Raw genomic sequence first — 24,907 nt, 5'->3', positions numbered from 1 at the left:
GAACGGAAGGCAACGACTGATTATGTGTGTGTGGACAACAGGATGAGAGGGTGTGTAATGGATGCAAGAGTATATAGAGGTTGGGGGAGTGGACTTTCTGACCACCACTTGGTGGTGGTCTGAATCAGTGTCCAAAAGAAATGGAGAAATAGAAGAAGGGAAGGACAGGAGGAAGTAGCTCATACCAGAAGGATGGAAAGGTTACAAGAGGATGGAAAAAGAGCAGAATATAGGAGAGAAGTGGATGAGCAATTGGGTAAATATGGACTGGAGCAGATGGGGGATGTGAAAGTTATGTGCAAGATATTCACAGAAGAAATCAGTGCAGCATGTGAGGTGGTGCGTGGAAGGAAAAGAAAACGAAAGGGGGTGCAGGGAACAGCATGGTGGAATGAAGAGGTGAGACAGGCTGTGGCACAAAAGAAGAAAGCATATAGTGAGTGGATGAGAAACAGGGGAGTGGAAGAAGTTGAGAAATGGAAGAGAGAGTTGTATGTCGAGAGGAAGTGAGAGGTGAAAAGATTAGTAAGAGAAAGAGGGTGGATGAGGAAACTGGAAAGAATTTGAGTGTAAAGTCAAGGAAATGTAAGAAAATGTTCTGCCAAAGAAGTTAGTTGGGGAGTGAAAGATAAAAACAGTAGATTACTAGTGGAGAAGGGAGAAAAAGTGAGTAGATGAAGAGAACACTTTAAGGAACTGTTCAACACAGAGAATGAAAGTAATGCGAGTATAAGTGGCTGGGGAATGGCTGGGGGATGGAGGGATGCGAGAAGAGAGGAAGAAATCAGTAGGATGGAAGTTGTGGAAGCAATGAAGAAAGTTAAAATGAGGAAAGCCAGGCCCACAGAGAGGGGAGGTCAGCCATGCATTGCCCCGGGGTCCATGGGGTCTTGGCGGGACCCATAAGTATGTTGGGAAAAAAAAAATTCAAAACCTCTATTGAATTCAGTTTTTCAATAATAGGGACAAATTGGGCCAAAAGGCAGATCTGACAGTTAGACTGACTACAGACTCTATATATGACCTAAGGGTGATAGGATAACCGTTACAAAGGCTGTATATAGGCCTGTAGCTCTTCGTGTCCATGAACGTTACGTGAATGTTTTGGGTACACCATTTTCGTGTTTTTACAGTCTACTTTTCATTATTTTTATGCATTTCTGGTATGATTGTAGCCTGTAGGGTTGTATGGACCTTATGTAGATAGCCAATGTTTACATTCTGAAAATGAGGCAAAGAGCATTTGCATCTTAATTGCGTCATGCTATTAGTAAACAGACTGGGTTTTCTACGAAGACAATGGTTGTTATAGCTTTTGAAAACAAATGTCTAAATTTTCAAGTGTTATTTTCTTGTAATATTATCTTCTCAAATTGTCTATCTATCTACTGCCAGACTTCATAATCCTGTAAGGGGTGGCCATTTGACTTTGAGTTATTTGTTTTACAGGAAGGGGCACTAACCATCCACCAACCCACTTGCTGACACGTAGGGAGCACGTATGGTTTGGTTGTATGGTTATCACCCAGCATTGTAAATGGTTTCCTGGCTTACAGGAAACCATTTGGCTTGTCACTCAATGTAAAGCCACCTTTAAAGGAAAGAAAAGCAATAAGAAGCGACAGGAAAGATGGGAGAAATAGGAAGACAGGAGGGCAGGCACAGAAAAGAATGATAAAGGCCAAGGAAGAAGTAGGCAGCACTACCTCCACTCACTTGACTGTAGTGCTGCCTACTTCTTCCTTGGCCTTTATCATTCTTTTTCTGTGCCTGCCCTCCTCTCTTCCTATTTCTCCCATCTTTCCTGTCACTTCTTATTGCTTTTCTTTCCTTTAAAGGTGGCTTTACATTGAGTGACAAGCCAAATGGTTTCCTGTAAGCCAGGAAACCATTTACAACGCTGGGTGGTAACCATATAACCAAACCATATGTGCTCCCTACGTGTCAACAAGTGGGTTGGTGAAGGGTTAGTGTCCCTCCCTGTAAAACAAATAACTCAAAGTCAAATGGCCACCCTTTACAGGATTATGGTGTCTGGCAGTAAACAGACAGACAATTTGAAAAAATAATATTACAAGAAGATACACAAATATTCATTTTTTATAATTTAAATGATTTCTTCAGGCACACACAGGCTATAAATGGATCACAAAATTTACAAACTAACTGATGTCATTGTAGAAAGATCAAAGAAATGTGATGTCAAAATGTCATCAATATTACAATCAATTCCAGGAATCCAATGAATTTTTGTCATTGCTTTATCTGTTTACAAATACTGTAATATAAAAATATAAATCTTATAATAAAGGCTTCGTGGGTTAATATTTCGCATTTAAAACAATGAGCAAAAGTAACTTTAATATTTTAAGTATGTGTGTTTTGTAATAAACAACAAAATACATTACAAGAAATAATAACTTTATTATAAATGATAACACTGAAAGATGCCTAAATATTTTGGTGATATTTTTGGATATCTTAATGTACTGTGTAATCATGTGATGGGAAAGGATGTAGAGTTGTAGGATTAACATTTGCAGTGACTGCACAGTAATTTTTTTTGCTCGTTCTTCCAGAATAATGCTTGTGAAGTAGACACATCATGAGGGCAAGTCTTTCTACAATTTCCCCCTAAATGATCAATAATCAATGTGATGTGACGTCTTCCAACATGTCTTCCTAAAAATCAGGAGCTCAAAAACACAAGGAAAAACAAAAACGCAGTGAGAATAAAAAATGAGGGCTACAGACACTCTTTCAAGTTGGCATGACGAGGCCAACAGAACAAGATGAAGCTGATATAAATATAAATGTGGATTTAGACGAAGAGGCAAATGTGGATCTGGAACAAAAGACAGATGAAGCAAATGTGGATTTGGAAAAAAAGGCAGATGAAATTCAACCTAATGTGGATTTGGAACAAAAGGTGGATGAGAAAAATGTGGATCTTGGGCATGGAAGGGGTAAGAAAAATGAGGATTTGGAAAAAAGAGTGGATGTCAGTTTTGAAACTGGCAGTGAAGCAATGGGTGCAGCATCTGCAGAAACTGATGACGAGAAAGGTGTGGGAAGTACCACTGAACTTGACATTGGACGTCTCGCAACAGAGTGTCTTTCTCAATTAGACATAGAATATTATGTTGTCAGAGGTTACACTGGCCATCCTAAAACATTTCCTAACGTCATAAATAACAAAGTGTTTCCAGAAAGCATCCTCAAATTTTGAGAGCAACAGGTCCAAGAATGGCTTGTCTGGCGTCAAATTAAACAAACACTGTACGTTGTTCCATGTAGACTATTTTGGAGTAGTGTACGTTGCAACATCAGCACAGCATCCAAGTCTGCACTGTCATCAGCTGAAGGATGGTAGACTGCTGGAAAATGGTGAAAATTGTATAATCGCATCCCAAAACATGAGAAAAGCAATTATCATAGGGGATGATATCTAGCTTGGCATGAATTAGAAAGATGCCTGTCATCTAACATAAGTGTTGATAATCTCCTAGAGGCATCAACTGAAACAGAATCTGTCAATGGTACAACATTATGAAGAGAATCACTGATGCTATATTATTCCTGGGAGAACGTAGGCTTGCTTTTCGGGATCATTCCCAGCGTACTGGTGACACAAGCAATGGAAATCTTCCGGGGCTAATAGAGCTGTTGTATCATTGGGATCCAATCTTAAAAGAACATGTGTTACAAGTGAAAGATTCACAGGAAAAAGGCAAATGCCTGCAAGTACATTACCCTTCTGCTGATTCTCAAAATGAGTTAATTACATAGTGTTCCGATCATGTAAAACAGTGCATTTTGCTAGAAAGACAGACTGCAAAGCACTTTGCAGTAATAGCTGATGCCATGCCAGATTCATCGCATGTTGAGCAAACAACAATCTTGCTGCGCTATGTAATTCAGAATAAATCTCAGTTTGATATTGTGGAATGGTTCCTCAAATTTGTAGACTGTAGTGACGAAAGAGAAAATAAAATATCTCAGATGGTTGTTGATACATTGCAAGAGCATGGTATTCCACTCTCTGATTGTCGAGCACAGGCCTACGACAATGGGGCAAACATGGGTGGAAAATATAATGGTGCAAATGCAAAAATACTTGAACAATGTCCGGCAGCTATATTTTCACCACGTGGTTGCCATACACTCAACTTGTGTGGAACTGACGTTGCAGAATGCATCCCTGAGCCATCACATACTTTGTAACTATGCAGACTGTTTACAACTTGTTTAGCTCCAGCCCAAAGCGATGGGAAATATTGTTGAAATGCATTGGCTGCTCTCTTCATGGCATATCTGGCACACGGTGGTTTGATTGTGCTGAAAGTGTGAAGCCTTTTGCAACCCACCTGCCTGACATCAAATTAGCACTGGAAGACCTCTTGGAGCTGAACCTAACTGCCAAAACAAGAACAGAGGTTAATGATGCTTTGTCTTATGTGGAATCCTTCATTTCTGTGATAATGTCTGTTGTATGATACAAAGTCCTAGTTCCAAATGACTTCTGTAATAAAGTTATTTGAGCCAGAGATGTGTCACCGGATGATGAAGTGTCAAACATAGAGGGCTTGCTTGTAGAACTGACAGATCTCTGAAATAACTGGAAAGTTATGTGGAATGATGCAAAACTAGTTGCTTCAAACCTGGACATCGAGGTGAATCTGTATTGTGGACGTGGTAAGGCAGCTGGCGCTAAATGCAAAAGAAGATTTCATGATGATGGTGATGCCACAGCAGATACAGATTTATCAGAACAAAATGAAGCAGATGAGTCACCTGAAGAAGCATATATCAGAAGGTCTGTTCTATGTATTATTGGATAATGTAATTGGTGGACTGGACTGTTAGATTCAAAGCTGCCAAGAATATTTCTGAAAACATCAGTTTCCTCTGGAAGTACCTAACAATATTAGCAGAGAAGCAGGAACTGAAATCAAAATCACTGACAGATAAGTATCCTGCTGATATCAGTCATCATATCGTGATGGAAATGAGGCACCTACCAACAGTTCATCACTCAAATTTTGGGCAGAACCAACTGAGCCCACTGCAACTTTTGAATTGCTTGACAGAGTACAGACTAGAAGGGCTCTTCCCAAATGTATCTGTCAGCCTGCGCATTCTGCTAACAATCCCTGCCACTGTTGCATCTGCAGAGCACTCATTCGACAAACTCAAGCTGATAAAATATTTTCTATGAACAACAATGACCATGCACGACTTGTGGACTTGGCCAGACTCAGTATTGAGTCTCACCTTGCATGATCTTTTGTTCCTGATGTTGTGCTTCATAATTTTGCCAAGAGGAAAGCAAGGAAAGCACCACCATTTGTAAAATGAATGAGCCATATATACAGGTATGTATTCTGTACGTAATCTTTATGTATTGTATTATGATTTTTATTACATTATTATAAATTTAGTGCTTGGTTATTGCTCTCCTTGTACAGTATTATTATCAATTTAGTGCTTGGTTATTGCTTTTCTTGTATTTTTTGTAATAATTACACATATGTGTATCATGTGTATGTCTTATCACTCTAGTGGATGAAACTAATTCTGGTCAACAGTTCATTTTAATGTATTTCTAAGTTGTTGAAGAAATAAAAAAAGTATGTTACATATACATATATATTACACCTCCCACCTCTACCTTTACCCACTGCAGGGGTGGGGGCCCCAAACTAGTCCTGCCTTGGCACATTTCAATTCTCTTGGCATGTGACTTGAGACCACACGGTCAAGAGTTTGCGCCCTGCCAGGGTAGCTGCCATTGCTGGGAGGGGTAGCGCTCTCCTGTAACCCTAGCAGAACTAGAATGATCTGTCTAGGTCTAGCTCGGGGAATACTTCCTTCAACCTACAGCTGTTCAAGTCCAACTGTTAGATTTTTTATGAAAGGGGAGCACTTGTAATCTGGTGTATGGATTTTTTAAAATTCTTTTGTTTTTTCCTTCCTCTCTTGTTACTATTTTAAAAAATCAGAAATATATATATACAAAAACAAGTATACTAAATTGTTTTTCTCATTTTTTTTTACATCTATCTATCTATCTATTGCCAGACGCCTCAATCCCATATGGAGTGGCCACAAACAAATCGCCTCCAAGTCGCCCTGTCCCCCGCCATTTCACTGCCCTGCTCCCAACTCACACCCCCCTCTCTCATATATCTCTCCACCCCGTCCCTCCATCTCATCCTCGGCCTCCCCCTCCCTCTTCCCCCCTCCACCTCACTCACATACACTCTCTTCATCAGTCTTTCACCCTCCATTCTCTCCACATGGCCAAACCACCTCAGTGTGTTCCTCATAACGCTTCCTATCACATCCACATCCACACCACAACGCTCCTTTATATCCTCATTCGTCAGCCTGTCTCTCCATGTGACTCCACAGGCTCCTCTTAAATAACTCATTTCCACTGCTCTCACTCTTGACCTGTGTCCTTCCAACAACGTTCAAGCTTCACTTCCATACGTTAGAGTTGGTATCACAATACTGTCATGTAGTAACTTTTTCACTTCCATGCTCACTTCCCTGTTTCTTATCACTGCTTTTAAAGAACCAGCAACCTTTCTTCCCTGCTGTACCCTTTCAAGCACTTCACCCTCCAAACCTCCATCCTTACTCATCACACTACCCAAGTACTTAAACGTACAGTAATCACTCCAATATCCGACGTAACAGAGCCATAGGTAGGTCCGGTTATTGGTTTTGTCCGGATATTGGGCCCCAGCTTATGGACTTGTACTTATGGACCCTAACTCAGAGAAACACCTATACAACTCCCTCTGGACATGCATAGCACCTATTTAAGACCCAAATCACACCAATAAGGCACATAAATGACTGAAATAAATGCAAAAGAAACATAAAATGAGGGTTTAGAAGTATGTTCATACATTAATAAACATTCTGGTACTTATGGACCCTAACCTAGCCTAACTCAGAAAAACACATTCCTTCTGCACATGCAGAGCTACTAACACCCTATTCACACCAAAAAAGGACATTAAAGAGTGAAATGAGGTAAGTATAGTAGGGAAAAAAGTACATTATGAAACATTCTGGCTACTTACAGCAAGTCCCTGGCCACCTCGATGAATAACCGCCTCCTCTCGGACTCTGACAGTAAGAACGATTTCCTGAAGCACTTGCAGTACACTGTTCCTAAAGTCTTGCACTGAACTTAGTCAGTAACACACAGAAGTCCGTTCTCTTCACAGTGTTCACTTTTGTCCAAATAATGCTCCATTGTAACTTAGTGCTGCACTTTAACTTTTCCCAATTTTTTTAAATTTTCCAAAGGCAAAACAAACAAGTCTATTTACGTTACATTTTTTTTCTATTCAGTCTTTTCTCTCACAACTTTAAATCCTTAACACAACACATCATTTTTTTCACTGCACAACACTCAAAATTCCCATGTGGTCTAGTGGAGAAGTTCTTGCTGTTTATTCACTGTCAGAGTCCGAGAGTATCACTGGCAGGCGACCTAGGGGTGCATCGCTGGGTCGTGGTGATGGCGTACCCACTGCAGAGGACTCTGAAGAAAGCCGCAAACTCACGTCGAGCGGTGACTCCACCGTGGCTGATGTGCTGGGCTGTGGCTCGGAGCATGAGGGCCTGTCTTGGGGAGGCAACGGAGTGGAGCCAGGGCTGGGCACAGCGGGGGTCACGGGCCTGAAAAAACTGTCAATGGTTGATTGACGCAATGACTGACGATTCTGACGATTTATGATGCGCTGCCTGAAAGCACACACTTCCTCCACGAGTCCCGAGGGCCCCATCTCCCTGTCGCAGTCCGGATGTTCCAGGTAGTCTAGGACGAACTCTAGATGTTCCCGGAGTGCGCTCAGCTTGGGGATGGCTGGAGTAGTGTCCTGCTGAGAGGAGTCCGCATCATCATCGCCTTCAGCGTCGGAATCTTCAAGTTCGGTACTGACACCAGCAACCGAAGACGCGATCTCGATATCAGACAACGTCTGACAACCAGGATCGCCCTCGTCGTCATCCAACCACTCATGAACATCGTCCACATCTACATCGTCGCCGTGCGTACGTAGCCATGCATGGAAGTCATCCACGTCAAACCCTAGAAAATCGTACTCCACATCCGTTCCGAGAAGCAGACGAGACCAACCATTTTCAAGAGTTTTCACAGGGACTTCCTTCCATGCACTAGCCCAGTTGTACAGCGCAGACTTGATGTTGTAGCGGCGAAGGTTTTCCAAAGTCCGCTTGTCTCGTGTGTCCCGTCCCTCCCTGCGCTCGTCCTCATCCTCAAGAACAACCATCACCTCGTCCAGGAACTTCCGATCACTCCTTGGTCCATTGGTTGAATGAGAGCAGTCGTATTAGGTGGCAGAAACATGCACCTAATACGGCCATTTTCAGCAACCAAGTCCTTGTCGCACGGGTGGGCAGGTGCATTGTCGAGTAGAAGGAGAGCCTTTACCTGGTCGCGCGGGATTCCCAGTGTCTTCATCTGGTAATGGATGACCTCCTTGACGAAGTGACGGTGAAACCAGTCTTTGAAGATCACAGCTGTGAACCATGCCTTCAAAGAATGGTACCAGACGACAGGAAGGACATCCATCACCCCACGAAGGCACCGAGGCTGCTTTGCACGGCCAACAACAACGGGCTTAAGCCGGTGCATGCCGTTAGCACTGGCACAACACAAAGCAGATATCCGTTCCTTGGAAAGCTTGCGGCCAGGTACACGCTTCTCCGTCTCCTCGGCTAGAGTGTTTGTTGGCAGCGAGCGATAGAATAGGCCAGTTTCGTCAGCGTTGTAGACTTGACCGAGAGTTAGGCCCTCCCTGTCGATCAAGCATTTCACCTTGTGCCGAAACTCGTCAACTCCATCCTCGTTAGCGTCCAATGCTTCGCCATGTGCTTTACGGTTGGTAAGGCCATGTCGCAACTTGAACGCGAAGAGCCAACCCTCGGATGCCTTGAAGTCTAGGGCGTCATGAAGCCTGGTGAACTTCTCAGCAGCAGCCTTCAGCTCCGTTCCACGTACCATCACACCAGCAGCACGTTGCTGTCGATACCAAATCAACGTGGATCGGTCGATTTCTGCACACTTGGGGGTAAACATAACCTTCCTTTTCATGTTGCGTTTGCTTCTCGACGAGAAGTCAGCCATGTACTGCATGAGTTTGTCTCGGGACCTCTTGATATCGAACAAAGTAGACCGGGCCAGGTTGAACTCGTGAAGAATGCGGGAAGAAGACCAACCCGCATCCACTTTCTCCAATATCTCCCTCTTCTTCTCCAGAGTCAACACCACTCTCTTCCTTTTCTCAGGTGGCGGGGCCATCATCACACACACTAAGATGAGGCCCGAGAGCAGCAGGAGGCCCTGCAGCAGGTAGGGCACCACCACAAAAGCGATCACGTGGGCAGCCATTACGAGGAGTGTAGACTCGCGGTGAGAGACAGGCGGGAAGTGGGGAGGATGCAGCGGCGCTCTATCGGACGTCGGAGGAATGACGCGCCAAAACAATGCTGTCCCGCGGCGAGCGCGGCAAGTTCAAATTACAGACGGGAATTTTTTTTTTTTTTTTTTTTTTTTGGGGGGGAGGGGGGGGGTCGGACCATTTTGGGAATGTTGGATCCCAGGACGATTATGTCCGGGTAGTGGGGATGTTCGGTTATTGGGCGTCCGGATATTAGAGTGACTACTGTACTCACATTTTCCAGTTCCTCACCATCCAACCTCGCTGTACATTCACTGACTTCACCCCTCTCAAAGACCATCACTTTAATCTTCCCTACATTCACCTTTAGATTCCGTTTCTTACACACTTTCCCAAACTCATCCACCAAGCCTTGCAGCTCCCCTTTGTCTTCACTCAACAACACAGTATCATCTGCAAACAACAGTACAGGGAGTTTCCAAACATTATCCTCTCTCACCAGGGCCACTCCGACATCCACTACCCTACCTTGTACCTCTTTTATTACCCCATCCATGTACAGATTGAACAACCATGGAGACATGACACATCTCTGTTTCAACCCAACTTTCAAAGAGAAAAATTCACTTAGATCACTATCCACATGCACTGCAGCCTTCGCACCATCGTACATACTCTTCACAGCATTCAACAACTTCCCATCTACTCCATATATTCTTAACACTTTCCACAATCCTTGTCTATCCACCCTGTCATATGCTTTCTCCAAATCCATGAAAGCCGCATACAACTTCTTTCCCTTCTCTAGAAACTTTTCCACTAAAGATCTAAGAATGAATATCTGATCTACACAACCTCTTCCCTTCCTAAAGCCTCCCTGTTCTTCTCCAACTAATTCCTCTGTTCTTTCTCTAACTCTGTCAATAAGTATCCTACCATACACTTTTCCTATTATACTAAGAAGACAAATGCCCCTATGGTTACCACACACTTCTTTATCCTCTTTTCCTTTGTACAAGGAAATAATTATACCTGACTTCCAATCCTCCGGGACTCTACCTTCCTCCCAGGTCAATCTGCACATCTTCCACATCCATTCTACTACTATTTCTCCCCCATGCTTCAGCATTTCACCACACACTCCATCAATTCCTGGGGCTTTCCCCAATTTAACTTTCTTCATTGCTTCCACAACTTCTATCCTACTGATTTCTTCCTGTCTTCTCACCTCCCTCCTTCTCCCAGCCATTCCCCAGCCACTTATACTCGCATTACTTCCATCCTCTATGTTCAACAATTCCTTAAAGTGTTCTCTCCATCTGCTCACTTTTTCTCACTTCTCCACTAGTAATCTACCATTTTTATCTTTCACTCCCCTGCTAACTTCACTTCCACCCTGTCTTACTCTTTTCACCTCTTTCCAGAACATTTTCTTACAGTCCCTCCACTTTACGCTCAAATTCCTTCCAAATTCCTCATCCACTCTCTTCTCACTCTCTCTTACTAATCATTTCACCTCTCTCTTTCTACATATAACGCTCTCTTCCGCCTCTCAACTTCTTCCACGCCCCTATTTCTCATCCACTCATTGTATGCTTTCTTCTTTTGTGCCATTTTTACAAAATATACTATAATATCCTTGTAGTTATTACCATAGCTTTGCAGAGCAGGAGGGGAAGGTGTTATGGTGCAGCATGATTCTTTTGGCGATACATTAACCCGCCCCGTCCCGGAGACGTGAATTCACGTCCTCACATGATGTGCACTCATATCCCGGAGACGTAAATTAACGTGGCAACATTGCAAGGTCCCTAATTTGCACAATTTTCAATTTTCGCGAGTGATTTTTAGCACGTCTACACGGGACACCTTCCTCTACAAGATGCCAGGCAGGGACAATGCCTTACCCAGCATGACCTCCTCCCCCCCCCCCTGCATGCCCTTTTCTCAGCAATTCACCTGTTATCAGTGACCTGGCCAGTAAAGCCATGTCATGCCACAGTACGAAATTCAGGGCCAGAGTGATTCCCCAATCGATGACAATGTGGAGGACAAACATTAGAGGAAGAAACAGTCAGAAATGATGATCAGGTAATGTGGCAAAAAAAGGTCCGAAATGGTGATGAGTTAGTGAGTGAAACAATGCTTATAATGCCTATATTACCGTCTGAAAACCAATATACTCTCATACTACATATAAATTCGTACCAAATAAATAAATAAATACCGTTTATGAGTGGTGTGGAATAGTTATCCTCCCATAGAACTCGTTTTCTTTGCAGCCAGCCTGATAGAAAACCCTGTAAGGTAAGGAGGTACTTCTACCTGGATCAAGTATTTTAAACCTTAGGTGAGCGATTTCTCTATGAATTTTCGATGTTTCTCACCAAAAGCGGATGTTTGAGCCAAAAAATAAAAATTCCAAAAATGGTCGGGACTGGGGGGTGTCGGAGGTGCGAAAGTGCTTGGGACGTGACGGGTTCGCAGAGTCTGAGAGGAGGCGGGTTATTTTTCGCGACGGCCATGGACGTGTTATAAGTACCCTGGATACTGCTGAATATTTTCCATACTCACCTCTAAATCCTCATTCTCTGGTTCCTTTTCATTTATTTCATGCTTTCTGTCTCTTATTTGTGTGAATAAGGTCTTAAATAGGTGCTATGCATGTCCGGTAGGGAGTTATGTAGGTGGTTTTCTGAGTGGGGCTGGGTTAGGATCCATAAGTACCTGTCCAGGAGGCATTTTCCCAATTCCCAGACATGCCTTTGGCTCTATTACATCGGACATTAGAGGGATTACTGTATTTCTGCCAACCCTTCTCTGGGCATTTCAGAGAAAATCGCTATTTTTTAAATCTTAATATCTCAGCTAATATTTAACAAAAAAATAAAAAACTGAGTGTCAAAATACTATACCAATCCTTCAACTTCAAGCTGATGGCCTCAGATTGTCTGTGACATGTGTGTAGTCAGAGAGAGAGTGGGGAATTGGGGCTACTTTTGGTGTTTTTCTGCCTGTGTCTGTATGTGTGGCTGGGGTGTGGTGGCACAACTAAGGCTTATACTAGCCCTCCACAATAATAACACTTCCAGAAGATTGCAATCAACCACAAACACCATTTCCGTGTAGGTTTCTCAGAAGTGTGGCATGAGTGCGATTGTGAGTACGGTTACTATAGCAACAACCTTCAGGCAAGATGGCTCAGGTCACAAACAGCTCACCACTGCGCCACCATGCCTCCACGAGCGCCTTACACCACACACACACAAACACACACACATGGAGTTGTATGTTTGGCTTGTGCTGTTGTTTGATTCTAGCACTGCTGTGCCCCTAGAAGTCTGAGTATTACTAAAACTACTACAAATACCACTACTACTACTAGTACTACTACTGCTACTACTACTACTACTAGTACTACTACTGCTACTACTACTATTAGTACTACTACTACTACAACAACTACTACATAAAACCTAAATGATAATATTGCGAACAAAATAGTTATCCATGTACTATCCATAATCCACTATATAACTGATTATTTTTCCTGTGATTTGTACTTTTTCATCATAACATATATGTACAGTGAGCAACAGTAGTCGTGTCGCGGTTTTGTCCGAAGATTAAATGTAACTCGTGAAACATTATGAACCGTCTGTATGACAGACGGCGGAATGTACTAGATGCTTAGCCTGTTAGCTTATGTTTTCACCAAATTTCACGACACGATTATTGTTGCTTACTGTACACACAAGAACTTTCAATAAAAAATAAGGCACTGATTTCATCATGAAACAAACTTCCTGCTCCCATTACTGTATTCACATAAAAATACACAGAGCGCTGGTGCAAGGCTTGCCCTATGACACTTTTTCCTCCCTCTCTCCTCCACCTCCTCCCTTTCTCCACTCCACTGTATTTTCCAAATAACAGAATTTTTTTCCTGTGATTTGTCTCATCTTACGTCAGGACCAACATGCCTAGCCCCAGGTTCCTATGCTCCTCTATGGGGTGATGCAGGACTGGATGATGGATGGAAGTACTTTCTCATCAAAACAAATATTTGCACACAAAAAAGCTTTCAATAAAAAATAAGACACTCATTTCATCATGAAACAAACTTTCTGCTTCCATCATTCACATAAATATTCACAGAGTGATGGCGTGAGGCTTGCCCTATGGTGCCTCCTCCCTCCCTCCTCCACCTCCTCCCTTTCTCCATTCCCTACCTCCTCTTCCATTTCCTCATCCATGGCTATATCCCCCACTCCAGGATCGTCAATATCCTCTGAACCATTCCCATCATCAGAAATAGCAGATGAACATACAGGAGGAAATGATGGGCGCACAGTGGAGGACTCACGTGACCCACCTTCCTCATCCGACACATAAATATCGACACTACACTTATCATGGCGAGGTCGCTTTCCTCAGAGGAAGAGTTATTTTCCCCACTCACAATTGGTGATGATGTCACCTTGAGTTTTCTCCCTATCGCACGATCACTAAGGCCTTTTCTTTTCTGGCCTTTGGACTTTATTGGTGTTGAAGTCGGCAGTTAGGGGCACTAGAGCCAAGGATCCGGACATAGCGAAAACTTTTTGCATAGGTCTATCCATTATGGAGGTATGCAGGTAACTGAAGCGTGACTTGGATGTGTGCAGAAGGGTTGCCAGAGGATGCATGTGGTGGAAATAACCCACAGAATATTCAAACAATGCCGTGAAACATTAGATCATGTACTGTATATGTGCCACCTGGCCGTCCTCAGGCTGTCGTATATACATGACACTCGGATGTCATGGGTTAAGCCTGAACCCCACAAAATCGCTGCTGTTGTGTTCTGCAGGATCTGTAGTCACTGATGGCATGGTCATGTGTAAGGACAGCAGGGCAGCCGATGCAGGTCTGGTAGGTGAGGCAGGTCAAACAGGTGAGGAAAGGTGAACTGACTAAGTTAAGAGACTGAAGGTAAGGGGTGATCAAATGCTGAGACCATTTGTTGATATTCCTATGGAGCTCGGTCCGCACTGGGTGCAAACTGGCATTGATCTGGTCACCTAACTCTGTATCGAACAAACTCACCAGCTTGCCCTTAATCTTCTCTGCTAGATGTAAAATGCTGCGAAAGGACTGGTAGGTCAGCTCTGCTGGTTCGGAGGCTGGATGTCCCTCTACCCATTGTAAAACCTTCTGTTCAGCTTGTCTGGCCTGGTCTTCCTCCTCCAGTCTCCTTCTTACTGGCTTGGGTTACTGTATCCTCTAGTCATTTCTCCATTACATTCAGTAACTCCATCATCCTCTCAATTGTGATTTCTGAAAATCCTTACCCTGGAAAATGATGTGTGGTTCTGGCTGCACCAGCTAGTACACTGCACACTGGATGTGGTGAGACTAAGGGGTAAACATTTGGTAGCATCCTTCTCCAGCTGTGCTTGAAGACATTCAGTGTTTCTTTCTCCCAGGCCTTAGCAATGTCATATGCAGCCTTTTTTTTTTTTTTTCTAACGCAAGGAAGAGGGAACTAAAGGCCACAAGCCCGTAAGACTGTTTCTTCTAAGAAAAAATAAAAACAAAGTAAAAGAGAGCCAAATTCAAGGTCTGTTCATTTCAAGATACCTGGACACACTACATTTGAAAGACTGGAGGTCATAGGCAGCAGGAATTACAGACAGTTCCAGTTCTTCAGTGCTTCACTTGAATTCTTCCAAAACTGAATTTAAGTCTGCCTCAGTGTTTTCTGCTGACACTGCACTTAAAGTGGTGACAAGTTTACCTCTATCCCCCCAGACTTCCTCCTCTAACCCCTCCAATTCCACCTACTTCTCTGTAGCTTCCTGCACCTGTTCATGGGTAAGCTTCACAAACCACCCCTTGACGTATGAAATGACTCTTAGGTCAGAGGTTGGATCTTACAAGTAGTGTTAGGTAGCAGGAACTTCTACTGCAAGGTTCCTGCCAGCAACATAGGGCGAACGGGTTGGTGCATATTCCATGAATGGTGAAGTACCGTAATAGCTGAAAAGGAAACTTGTACATTTTACACTGCAACTTAATAGCCAGTAACAGCATCGTCTCAGACAAGTCAGTATCTAAATTAGCAGCAGCCCAGTTCTTGGCACTGTATTGCCAAAGAAGTCCCAACTGCTTAACAGTTATTCCAACCTATGACACTGGTCTGGCATAATGATGAATTACGAGAGATTCAAGTTTGCACCTGTCTGTAGCATTCATAGCAAGCACTAGGGTTATATGATCCTTACTAGCTTTTAACCTCAATGCAGTCCTTTGCTCCTCAGTTAGGCTTGTAGATGAAAGGGGGCATTTCCAATATACCATGATCCAGTTCCATCTAAGTTGAACACCTGGCAGAGATCATACTCCCATTCATCTATAATCCTGCGAAGCTTGGAAAGAAAGGTTGCTGAAGCCGCCTCGTCTGCAATACCAGCCTTGCCACTGTGCCTACCCACACTAACTTATGCTCTTTCATAAATCGCCTTAGCCAACCCTTACTCACAAACAAAGCAAGCAGATTTTTAACCTGTACCACTCGTACCACAAAGTCATAGATTTCTTTGGCTTTATCGTTAACTTTAGCTTAGGCCCATCAACTGGAAGCTTTAGCTCTCGGTGACCATAAACATACAGGCATACTCCAATACCCGGAACCTCAATAAACAAACTATTGGTACACTGAACAAAAGAAATTGGGGAACATTCCCACAATTTGAACAGGCGTCGAATCGTTAGTCTGAACACTCCACCGCTCCCTAGGTTTGAAACGTGTGTGTCCAGAAGCGGATGTGGTGGTATGCATGGCTCTCCCCGTCCTCCCTCCATCCCCAATCCCCACATCCCTCCATCCCCTGCCACGCTCAGTGCTGCCAGGCGTGTTTCCCTCCCCATTCCCCCCCTTTCCCCCACCCCCGCTTGGTGACATGCATGCGTGGCCTGCGCTCATCCACTCTTGCTGTGTCTGTTGCACCAAACACATCTCAGCATAGACTTACATCATCAATAAACTACCATAACACGTTTGTATGTGATGTTTGATGTCCCACTTGTTAGCAACAGCATCATTTATGAGGATAATAATATTACCTAAGGTGTTTCTGTGTAAGTCTCTAATGACTGAATAAAGTATATGTGAGTTTGGGTTTGGGCCTGGAACAAATCTCTGGCTTTCTTCAGTATCTAATGGAGAAAGCTGCTTCAATATCCAGCAACTAGCTGTCTGAACACTCCCACTGGTGCACAAGACTGCCGGATATCAGGGTATGGCTGTATAATAATTTCTTGTGCTTTCATTAACAATGGAATGCCCACCAATTTTCTTACTTATCTCACTCTGTTAGTGCCTAGCCTCTAAGCATGTTTAATACCCTCAAGGTTCCTTCTAACAGTTCCTACTACTGATTCACTGACAAAAAATTTAGTAATGGCACACACACACACACTCACTATTATCCAAGTGCCACAGCATTTCTTTCTTCAGTGCTAACAACAAGGATTTATGCTTGCTATCCTCACCTAATGCCATTTATCCACACCACACTCGACATGGCAATGTGATATATTCATACTCTTGTACAAGAACCCAACCACTTCACAGCGAGGAGAAAATGTGAGTCACATTGCAGGTCACTTTTAGCTGCGAGAGCCATTATGCATGCCTGACTTGTTCAAGGTACAAAGATGGTCTGTCATGGGCAGTGGTTTGATCTGGGAGGGGCCCACATAAAATGTTGTGCAGTTTCCATGCAGCTGGCAGTCTTTGGACTGATTTTTTTGTCAGTGCATGCAAGATGCATGAGCATGTCTCATGTGAAAGGGTGGTTCTTCTATGCACTAAATAAACAGGAATGAACAGAAATAAGAATGTCGAGATGAATGAGTAGGGACTTACTGAGTGGCACATGTGAAAACAGTGTGCTGTGAGGTATATTTTCCTCAAGAAATACCATTACAGGTGTGATGCAAACCAACTGGCAGTGTTGCCAAGCAGAAATCTTCAAAAGCGTTAAGCTCAACTTTAAAATGCACTAAACTATAGGTAAACAGTTCAAATTTTTGCTCTAAATTGGACTTCAAAACGCGCAAGATATAGAAGAAAATCTAATATTTTTTGGCGCTAAATTATTATGAAAAGCACTAGATCTAGCGCCAAAAGCGCTAAGTTGGCAACTCTGCTGGCTGTGTTGGTTTGGACTTGATGAGAGAAGGAAGGAAGATGACTGGTTAAGGGGGATCACAGGTGTGAGTGTGGAGGGCAAAATGCACAGAAGCACACCAAGGATAACATGGGTTGAGGTTAAGCATGGGGACCTCTGGCCTGGAGGATTAAGCAGGGAAATAGTTCACAGTTCACGATTGCAACACATGAAGAGCTGCCATTAAGATGAAAGGGCCTACAAATAATAGCATGGTCAATGCAATGGTTTCAGAACATAGGCTATTCCCACAAATGCCGGTGAAGTCACTGTCATGGATACACCTATTTCCGTTTTCTTACTACAGCACTGGATTCTAATTGTGATGATAAAGATATTTGTGTGGCATGACTTTGGCATGTGTAGTTGCAATAAAGTACTTACATGAGTGTTGATGCCACAGTCTTCAAGTGTTACATCATACACAAGACGTACAATCATTTTCAGGATACTTTCGGCATCTACATGAACACGAGGCCAGCACTCTCTCGCGTACACCTGAACACCCTGAACAAATATATACTACTGTTAATTACTTTAATTTCATACTATGAATACATCTATGAATGACATATGAAATATACAAAACAATTGTGTTGCAATATCTCCTCATGCTTCCTTAGGTGGGAAAAAATGTCAGGAAGGCAATAATGTTACAACATAATACACTAGTGGTACTATCCCCTGCCCTTTATTCCTTCATTATGATATCTCCCCTAAACTGAGTAAAACTGGATGGTGGTACAACAGCAAGAATAAAATAAAAGACATGATATTGTTCTAAAGGGATTAATGGACACTGTTTTGAGCCCTTTCACAATGACAGATCTACTTGAAGTTGGATGAAACATCTCGCTTTAGGAAAACAAAAATAAAGATGATGATGTGCTTTAAAGGCTAATTTTGCATTACTACAGTTCCAAATAGTACGATGTTTTGTTTCGTGTCATTTTTGAAGGCTCCAACATGCTTGCATGCATTTGCCTAATGACAGCTCTCCACACTGCTCGATCTCTGGCAGCCTCCCTGTTCAGTCCCTTAACACTGAGGTCACAATTAATGACCTCGTCCCTGGTCTATTTTGGTCTACCCCTTGTAACTCCAACCCCAATATTAGCGCTTCTCACTTTCTGCACCCAATTATCAGCCCCCATCCTCTCCACATGCCCAAACCACCTCAATCTACCTCTCCTCATCACAACACCAATACACTCCAGTCCCATCCTACCTCTCAACTCTTTTATCGTAAACCCAGCACCCCCAGGCCTTGCACTCAGGGACGCACTGCACATCCACCTAATCATTGTCATTTCTGTACGTCTGAGCCAGCGAATATCCTCTCCCTTTACTGCCCAGCTCTCACTACCATACAGTATTACACTCCTAACACATGCTGCATCAAAAGATCCCATAGCACATAAGGAGAGCCCTCTCAATGTCAGGAAAGGCAACAGCTCCCTGAACTTCTTCCAACCACTTCTCACCCTAGCCACAGCGCTAGCTCCAGCCCCACCTCCAGCACATAACATGTTTCCCAAATAACAAAACTCTTCCACACACTCAAGAGACTCACCAGCAAGTTCAATTCTTTCATGCCTGACAAGCTCCACCTGCTCTCCCTGACATGCCGCACACGTAAAATCAGCATTATCTCACAGTCTGCCTCTAATACCACTACATCTCTTATGCACCCACTTATCACAAACACTGCATAAGACGGAATTACCTGTACTTCCCACACCCTTGTGGCAAATTGCACATGGCCACTCTCCCTCTTCTTTGACAGTCCCACCACCAACCCTAAATATCAACACTTTTCTTTTATCTGCATTTACTCTTAAGCCCTTGTTCCCCATACCATCTCTCCATTTCCTAAATCTCTCCTCTGCCTCCCTCTCATTCTCTGCAATCAACACCAAATCATCAGCATACAACATCTCCCACAGGAATCCATTTCTGAAGTCACGTGAGAGGGTTCAAAGTACCATGATAAACAAGTACCATGTGAACATAAGAAGTGATGTCAGAGTGAAGAACAGAATAGAATATATACTCTTTTCCTCTCACAATATCATCATTTCCCTCCAGACCTTTCCTCCTCCCTAAGGATAGGGTAAGGTAGGATTCACAAAACAATGAAAGAGAAAGTATGAAAGTGGTAGATCTATCAAGACCATGTCCTGTCAAATGGGCCCTAATATATACAATAAACTCTCAGTTATCCACTGTAATTCAGCCAAGTCCTGCACTGAATAAAGTGAGACACCAAATACTGCATAGTACCCCCCATCAGCTTAACATTCAGCGTCAAAGCGGATATTGTGTTACTATCCGTCTGAACCCTCTCTCCTAAAAACTTTCCCATGGGTAAAAGATGAACACTAAGCATAAAATACAATAAATTATTGATACAATATGCTAAACCTGTAGAGTACGATCCCAGTTAGCCGCGAAGCTTGGGGAAATTACCTTCCCAGCTGCTTATTTTTCTCAGACATCTGATATATACTCCGATACATAGGCTAATCACTGCGGTATATACAATGTGGTAGATGGGGAGGCCCATCATCCACTCAATATAGGGATGCCTTATGGTCTCTAAACTAAGTGACAAACCAAATAGTTTCCTGTATCCAGGAAACCATTTACTATGCTGCGTGGTAACCATATAACCATTTTTTTTTGGTCAGGCTGTGTTCCCGAGATTCCCCAATCTATCTATCTATCTATTGCCAGACGCCTCAATCCCGTTTGGGGTGGCCACAAACAAATTGTCTCCACGTCGCCCTGTCCCCCACCATTTCACTGCCCTGCTCCCAACTCACACCCCCCTCTCTCATATACCTCTCCACCCCATCCCTCCATCTCATCTTCAGCCTCCCCCTCCCTCTTCCCCCCTCTACCTCAGTCACATACACTCTCTTCGTCAGTCTTTCACCCTCCATCCTCTCAACATGGCCAAACCACCTCAGTGTGTTCCTCATAACGCTTCCTATCACATCACTTAATCATGGCAAATGTTTCAGAATGCCTTGGAGGGCCCAATACCTGCCCAGAGCCCCAACCAAATGGGCAGATTAGCATGGTCATGTGGCATACAAGAGGTGTGAATGAGGAATGCAAGAGGGTGGAAGTGGTGAATGTGTTCAAGAGTGCAAGATATGCCATGATGGCATTGTGTGAAACAAAGATGAAAAGGTGTGAGAGGACTGGGTGGGTGTAAAGTGTGTGAGATCAGGCATGAATAGGCAAGGAAGATAAATGAAAGGAGTTGTTTTGTTGATGAATGAAGTGTGGCAAAGTAGAATGAGAGATTACAAATACGTCAGCTTGAGATATACAGTATGTATGTCAAGTTCAAGTTTAAGAAGGTGAAAGTGGCTGTGATTGTAGCATATGCACTGTGTGAGGACAGGAGTGAGAGAGAAAGACAGGTTTTGGGATGAGCTGGATAAAGCGGTGGGAGAAATGCCCAGGAGCTATGAAGTGATCATAATGGGTGATATGAATGGAAGGGTAGGTACTGGTCCTGAGGATGACATAATGGGTTGTAGTGGAGTACCAGGAGAAAATGATCAAGGGAAGGGACTGAAGGATGTGTGTCAGGAAAGGAGCTTGTGCATTTGTAACTTGTATTTCAAACACAAAGATGCACATAAATATACATGGTATAGAGGAAACAGGGATCGTGTTAAAAGGAGCCTGATTGATTACATGCTCATAGAGAGGTCTATGCTGGGAATGGCTGCTGATACGAAGGCCGTGAGAGGACGATGTGGAGGTCTGTCAGATCATGATTGTGGTATGCAAGATCAAGCTGAGAGAAGTGAGGTGGACCAGGAGAGAGAGAACCAGCCAGGGAGTAAGACTGAAAGTCAAGAAGCTGTGGATCAAAGAAATGGCAGATGAATACAGGACCAAAGTAAGGGAGGAGTTAGAATCAGTGAATTGGAATGAAATGGATCTGGACAGCCTGTGGAATGCACATAGGGACTGCATGGTTAGGAATGCTAAAGAGGTGTGTGGTGTGGCATAAGTAACAACGAAGAAGAAAGGTACAGCATGGTGGGATGAAGAGGTTAAGACAGCAGTGGAGGAAAAGAGGAAGAAGTAGCTAGAGTGGTTACGGGACAGGGGTTCAACTGAAATAAGAACTGAATATACTGAGTGCAGGAAGCACGTAAAGAGACTAGTTAAGAGGAAAAGGAAGGAGTAAATGATGATCTAGGTAGAAAAATGAATGCAAATTACTCTGAAAATAGGAAGTTATTCTGGAAAGAGGTGCGGAAATGTAGAAGTGACAGCGGAAAGAAGTGTATATGATAATGGAATATTGTGAGTAACTGAGGGAGTGATAAGGTAACCCTGTCAACACCGAGTAGGGCCACCCACCACCTTTGCTATCACCCTGTTCCAGTTGCCCTACAATAACATGTGGTATAGTGACAATAGTCAATGCTTTACTAGAGATCTGGTGTTTTAGCCTGACTTACCCTGCAGATTTAAAGGTTACGATCAAACTAATGTATTATAATCCGCTATTGCACTGCATATCTGATTGAATAGCATTTAGAAATTAAGGTCTTACTGTGTACTGATCATTAAATGCTTATTTGCCATATTTGTTAAACTATAAATATCACTATTATATGGTGCACTGGACAATATTGTAATGCACACTTCATGGTGATAATAAAGACGTGTTTATGTGCATTGGTGGAAAACGCACACACACACACTATCCACCCCGGGCAGAGCTGTCGACCCAGGGCCCATTTCCCTCTCCCCATGACCCCACCACAACTTGTGACAGCCAGCTACCCGCCCCCCACACACCACTGACCACTACAAACATCTACTTATAGCTTCCAGCAGCTTAATGTTACACACTGACTGGATGCAACCATCATAATGATAAATTGTATGATTACAGAGCTCACTATCATACGAATATCTATCTATCTATCTATCTATAGCCTGACGCCCTAATCTCGCAAAGGGTGGCCGCAGACAAAACACCTCCAAGTCACTCTGTCACCCACCATTTGATTCCCCTCCCCCCAACTCACCCCCCCCTCACTCATATACCTCTCAACTCCATCCCTCCACCTCATCCTCGGTCTACCCCTCCCTCTCCCTCCCTCCACCTCACCTACATACACCCTCTTAGTCAGTCTTTCATTCTCCATTCTCTCCACATGTCCAAACCACCTCAGTGTATTTCTCCTAATCTTTTCAACCACATCCACATCTACCCCACAACGTTCCTTCACTTCTTCATTCGTCAACCTGTCCCTCCATGTCACTCCACATGCTCCTCTCAAGTAACTCATTTCCACTGCTCTCACTCTTGACTTGTTCCCCTCTTGCAAGGTCCACGCCTCGCTTCCATACGTCAGGGTAGGGATCACAATACCATCATGCAGTGACTTCTTAACTTCCATACTCACCTCCCTATTTCTCATCACTGCTTTCAGTGTGCCAACAACCTTCCTTCCCTGCTGTACCCTTTCACGTACTTCATCCCCCAAAGTTCCATCCTTACTCATCACACTACCGAAGTACTTGAATGCACTCACATTCTCCATATCCTCACCATCCAACCTCACTGCACACTCTGTGACTTCATTCCTCTCAAACACCATAACTTTACTTTTGTTTACATTAACTTTCAGCTTCCTCCTCCTACACACTGTCCCAAATTCATTCACCAAACCTTGCAACTCCCATTCATCTTCACTCAACAATACTGTATCATCAGCAAACAGCAACACCGGACGCTTCCAAATCTCACCCTCATTCATTAGGGCCACCCCCACATCCACTGCCCTACCTTGTACCTCCTTTACGACCCCATCCATATATATATTAAACAGCCATGGAGACATTACACACCCCTGTTTCAGTCCCACATTGAGATCAAAGAACTCACTCAGCTCACCATCCACTCGCACCGTAGCCCTAGCTCCCTCGTACATACTCTTCACAGCACTCAACAATTTCCCCTCCACTCCATATATTCTTAATACCTTCCACATACCTTTCCTATCTATTCTGTCATAAGCTTTCTCCAAGTCCATGAAGGCAGCGTACACTTTCCTTCCCTTCTCTAGATACTTCTCCACTAAACATCTTAGAACAAATATCTGATCTACACACCTTTTCCCTTCCTAAATCCCCCTTGTTCTTCTCCAACTAGCTCCTCTGTCATATGCCTAACCCTATCAATGAGTATTCTACCATATATTTTACCAGTCACACTAAGAAGGCAAATACCCCTATGGTTACCACATACTTCTCTCTCCCCTTTTCCTTTGTACAGAGGAACAATTTTACCTGATTTCCAGTCCTCTGGAACCCTTCCCTCTTCCCAAGCCAATCTACACAACTTCCATATCCACTCCACAACAATCTCACCCCCATACCTAAGCATTTCACCACACACTCCATCAATTCCTGGGGCCTTTCCCAGCTTAATCTTCTTCATCGCTTCCACTACTTCCGACCTACTGATCTCTTCCTCCCTCCTCTCATCTCTTTTTCTCCCAGCCATTCCCCAACCACTTATACTCACACTGCTCTCACTCTCTACATTCAACAAATCCTCAAAGTATATATATATATATATATATAGTTGTGGTGAGTGTAGATGGTGTAGATGGTGAGTGTAGCCTATACACTGTATATACACTGTATATGGCTAGTGAGGGAGTGATCGCCCTCTACCTACACAGATCAAAAGCCCTCGAGAGCAGGGGGGTTGTTGCTTTCTCAGGCAGAGGAACTCCTTGAGAGTGAAATGGCTGGGAAGCATGCCGGCACGTGACTGGCTACAGCATAGCTGGGTCTTTCGGGTGTGGGCAATCAGGCAAGTTAGCTGCCTACTGAGACTGCAACACAATGGCGAGGTGTTCAGGAAGTTAGCCAAAGAAACCTTGATGGACTCTGAAAGAACAATAATGGCCCCCAGTCCCGTGCAGCCCTTAAATGGGCAGGGGGTGCTAAGAATCTCACGGTTGCCTCAATTACAATCTAATTCCTTTGTCAATGCAAAAAATACAATTAAAATTGGTAACTGGAATGTGAGAACGCTAAATCATGACGGTAAAATCGATGAGTTAGTGAAGGTTTTTCAAAATTACGGACTTGATATTTGTGCTCTGACAGAAACTAGATTAACTGGAGTCGATAAGTTGGATTTGGAGGATGGTATACGTTTATTGATATCTGGCCGACAGGACGGAA

At 43.5% G+C, this 24,907-nt stretch overlaps 1 protein-coding gene across 1 annotated transcript in view; it reads right to left on the bottom strand.

The window, feature by feature from the left end:
* The window catches only part of LOC145392965 (TELO2-interacting protein 2-like), a 70,986-nt gene that overhangs the window by 23,049 nt on the left and 23,030 nt on the right, over nucleotides 1-24,907 (bottom strand). Inside the window, exon 6 of the mRNA XM_080267259.1 lies at nucleotides 18,047-18,169. Within this exon, the coding sequence (XP_080123385.1) occupies nucleotides 18,047-18,169 (123 nt within the window). The remainder of the gene's footprint in view (nucleotides 1-18,046; nucleotides 18,170-24,907) is intronic.

The sequence above is a fragment of the Coenobita brevimanus genome, chromosome 23 (assembly GCF_032717465.1).
Source record: "Coenobita brevimanus isolate Jiangsu-jjx chromosome 23, ASM3271746v2, whole genome shotgun sequence".
In the NCBI taxonomy this organism is placed as follows: Eukaryota; Metazoa; Arthropoda; class Malacostraca; order Decapoda; family Coenobitidae; genus Coenobita; species Coenobita brevimanus.
The sequence above is the reverse complement of the archived record's forward strand: the minus strand, read 5'-3'. Positions and strand labels throughout refer to the sequence as shown.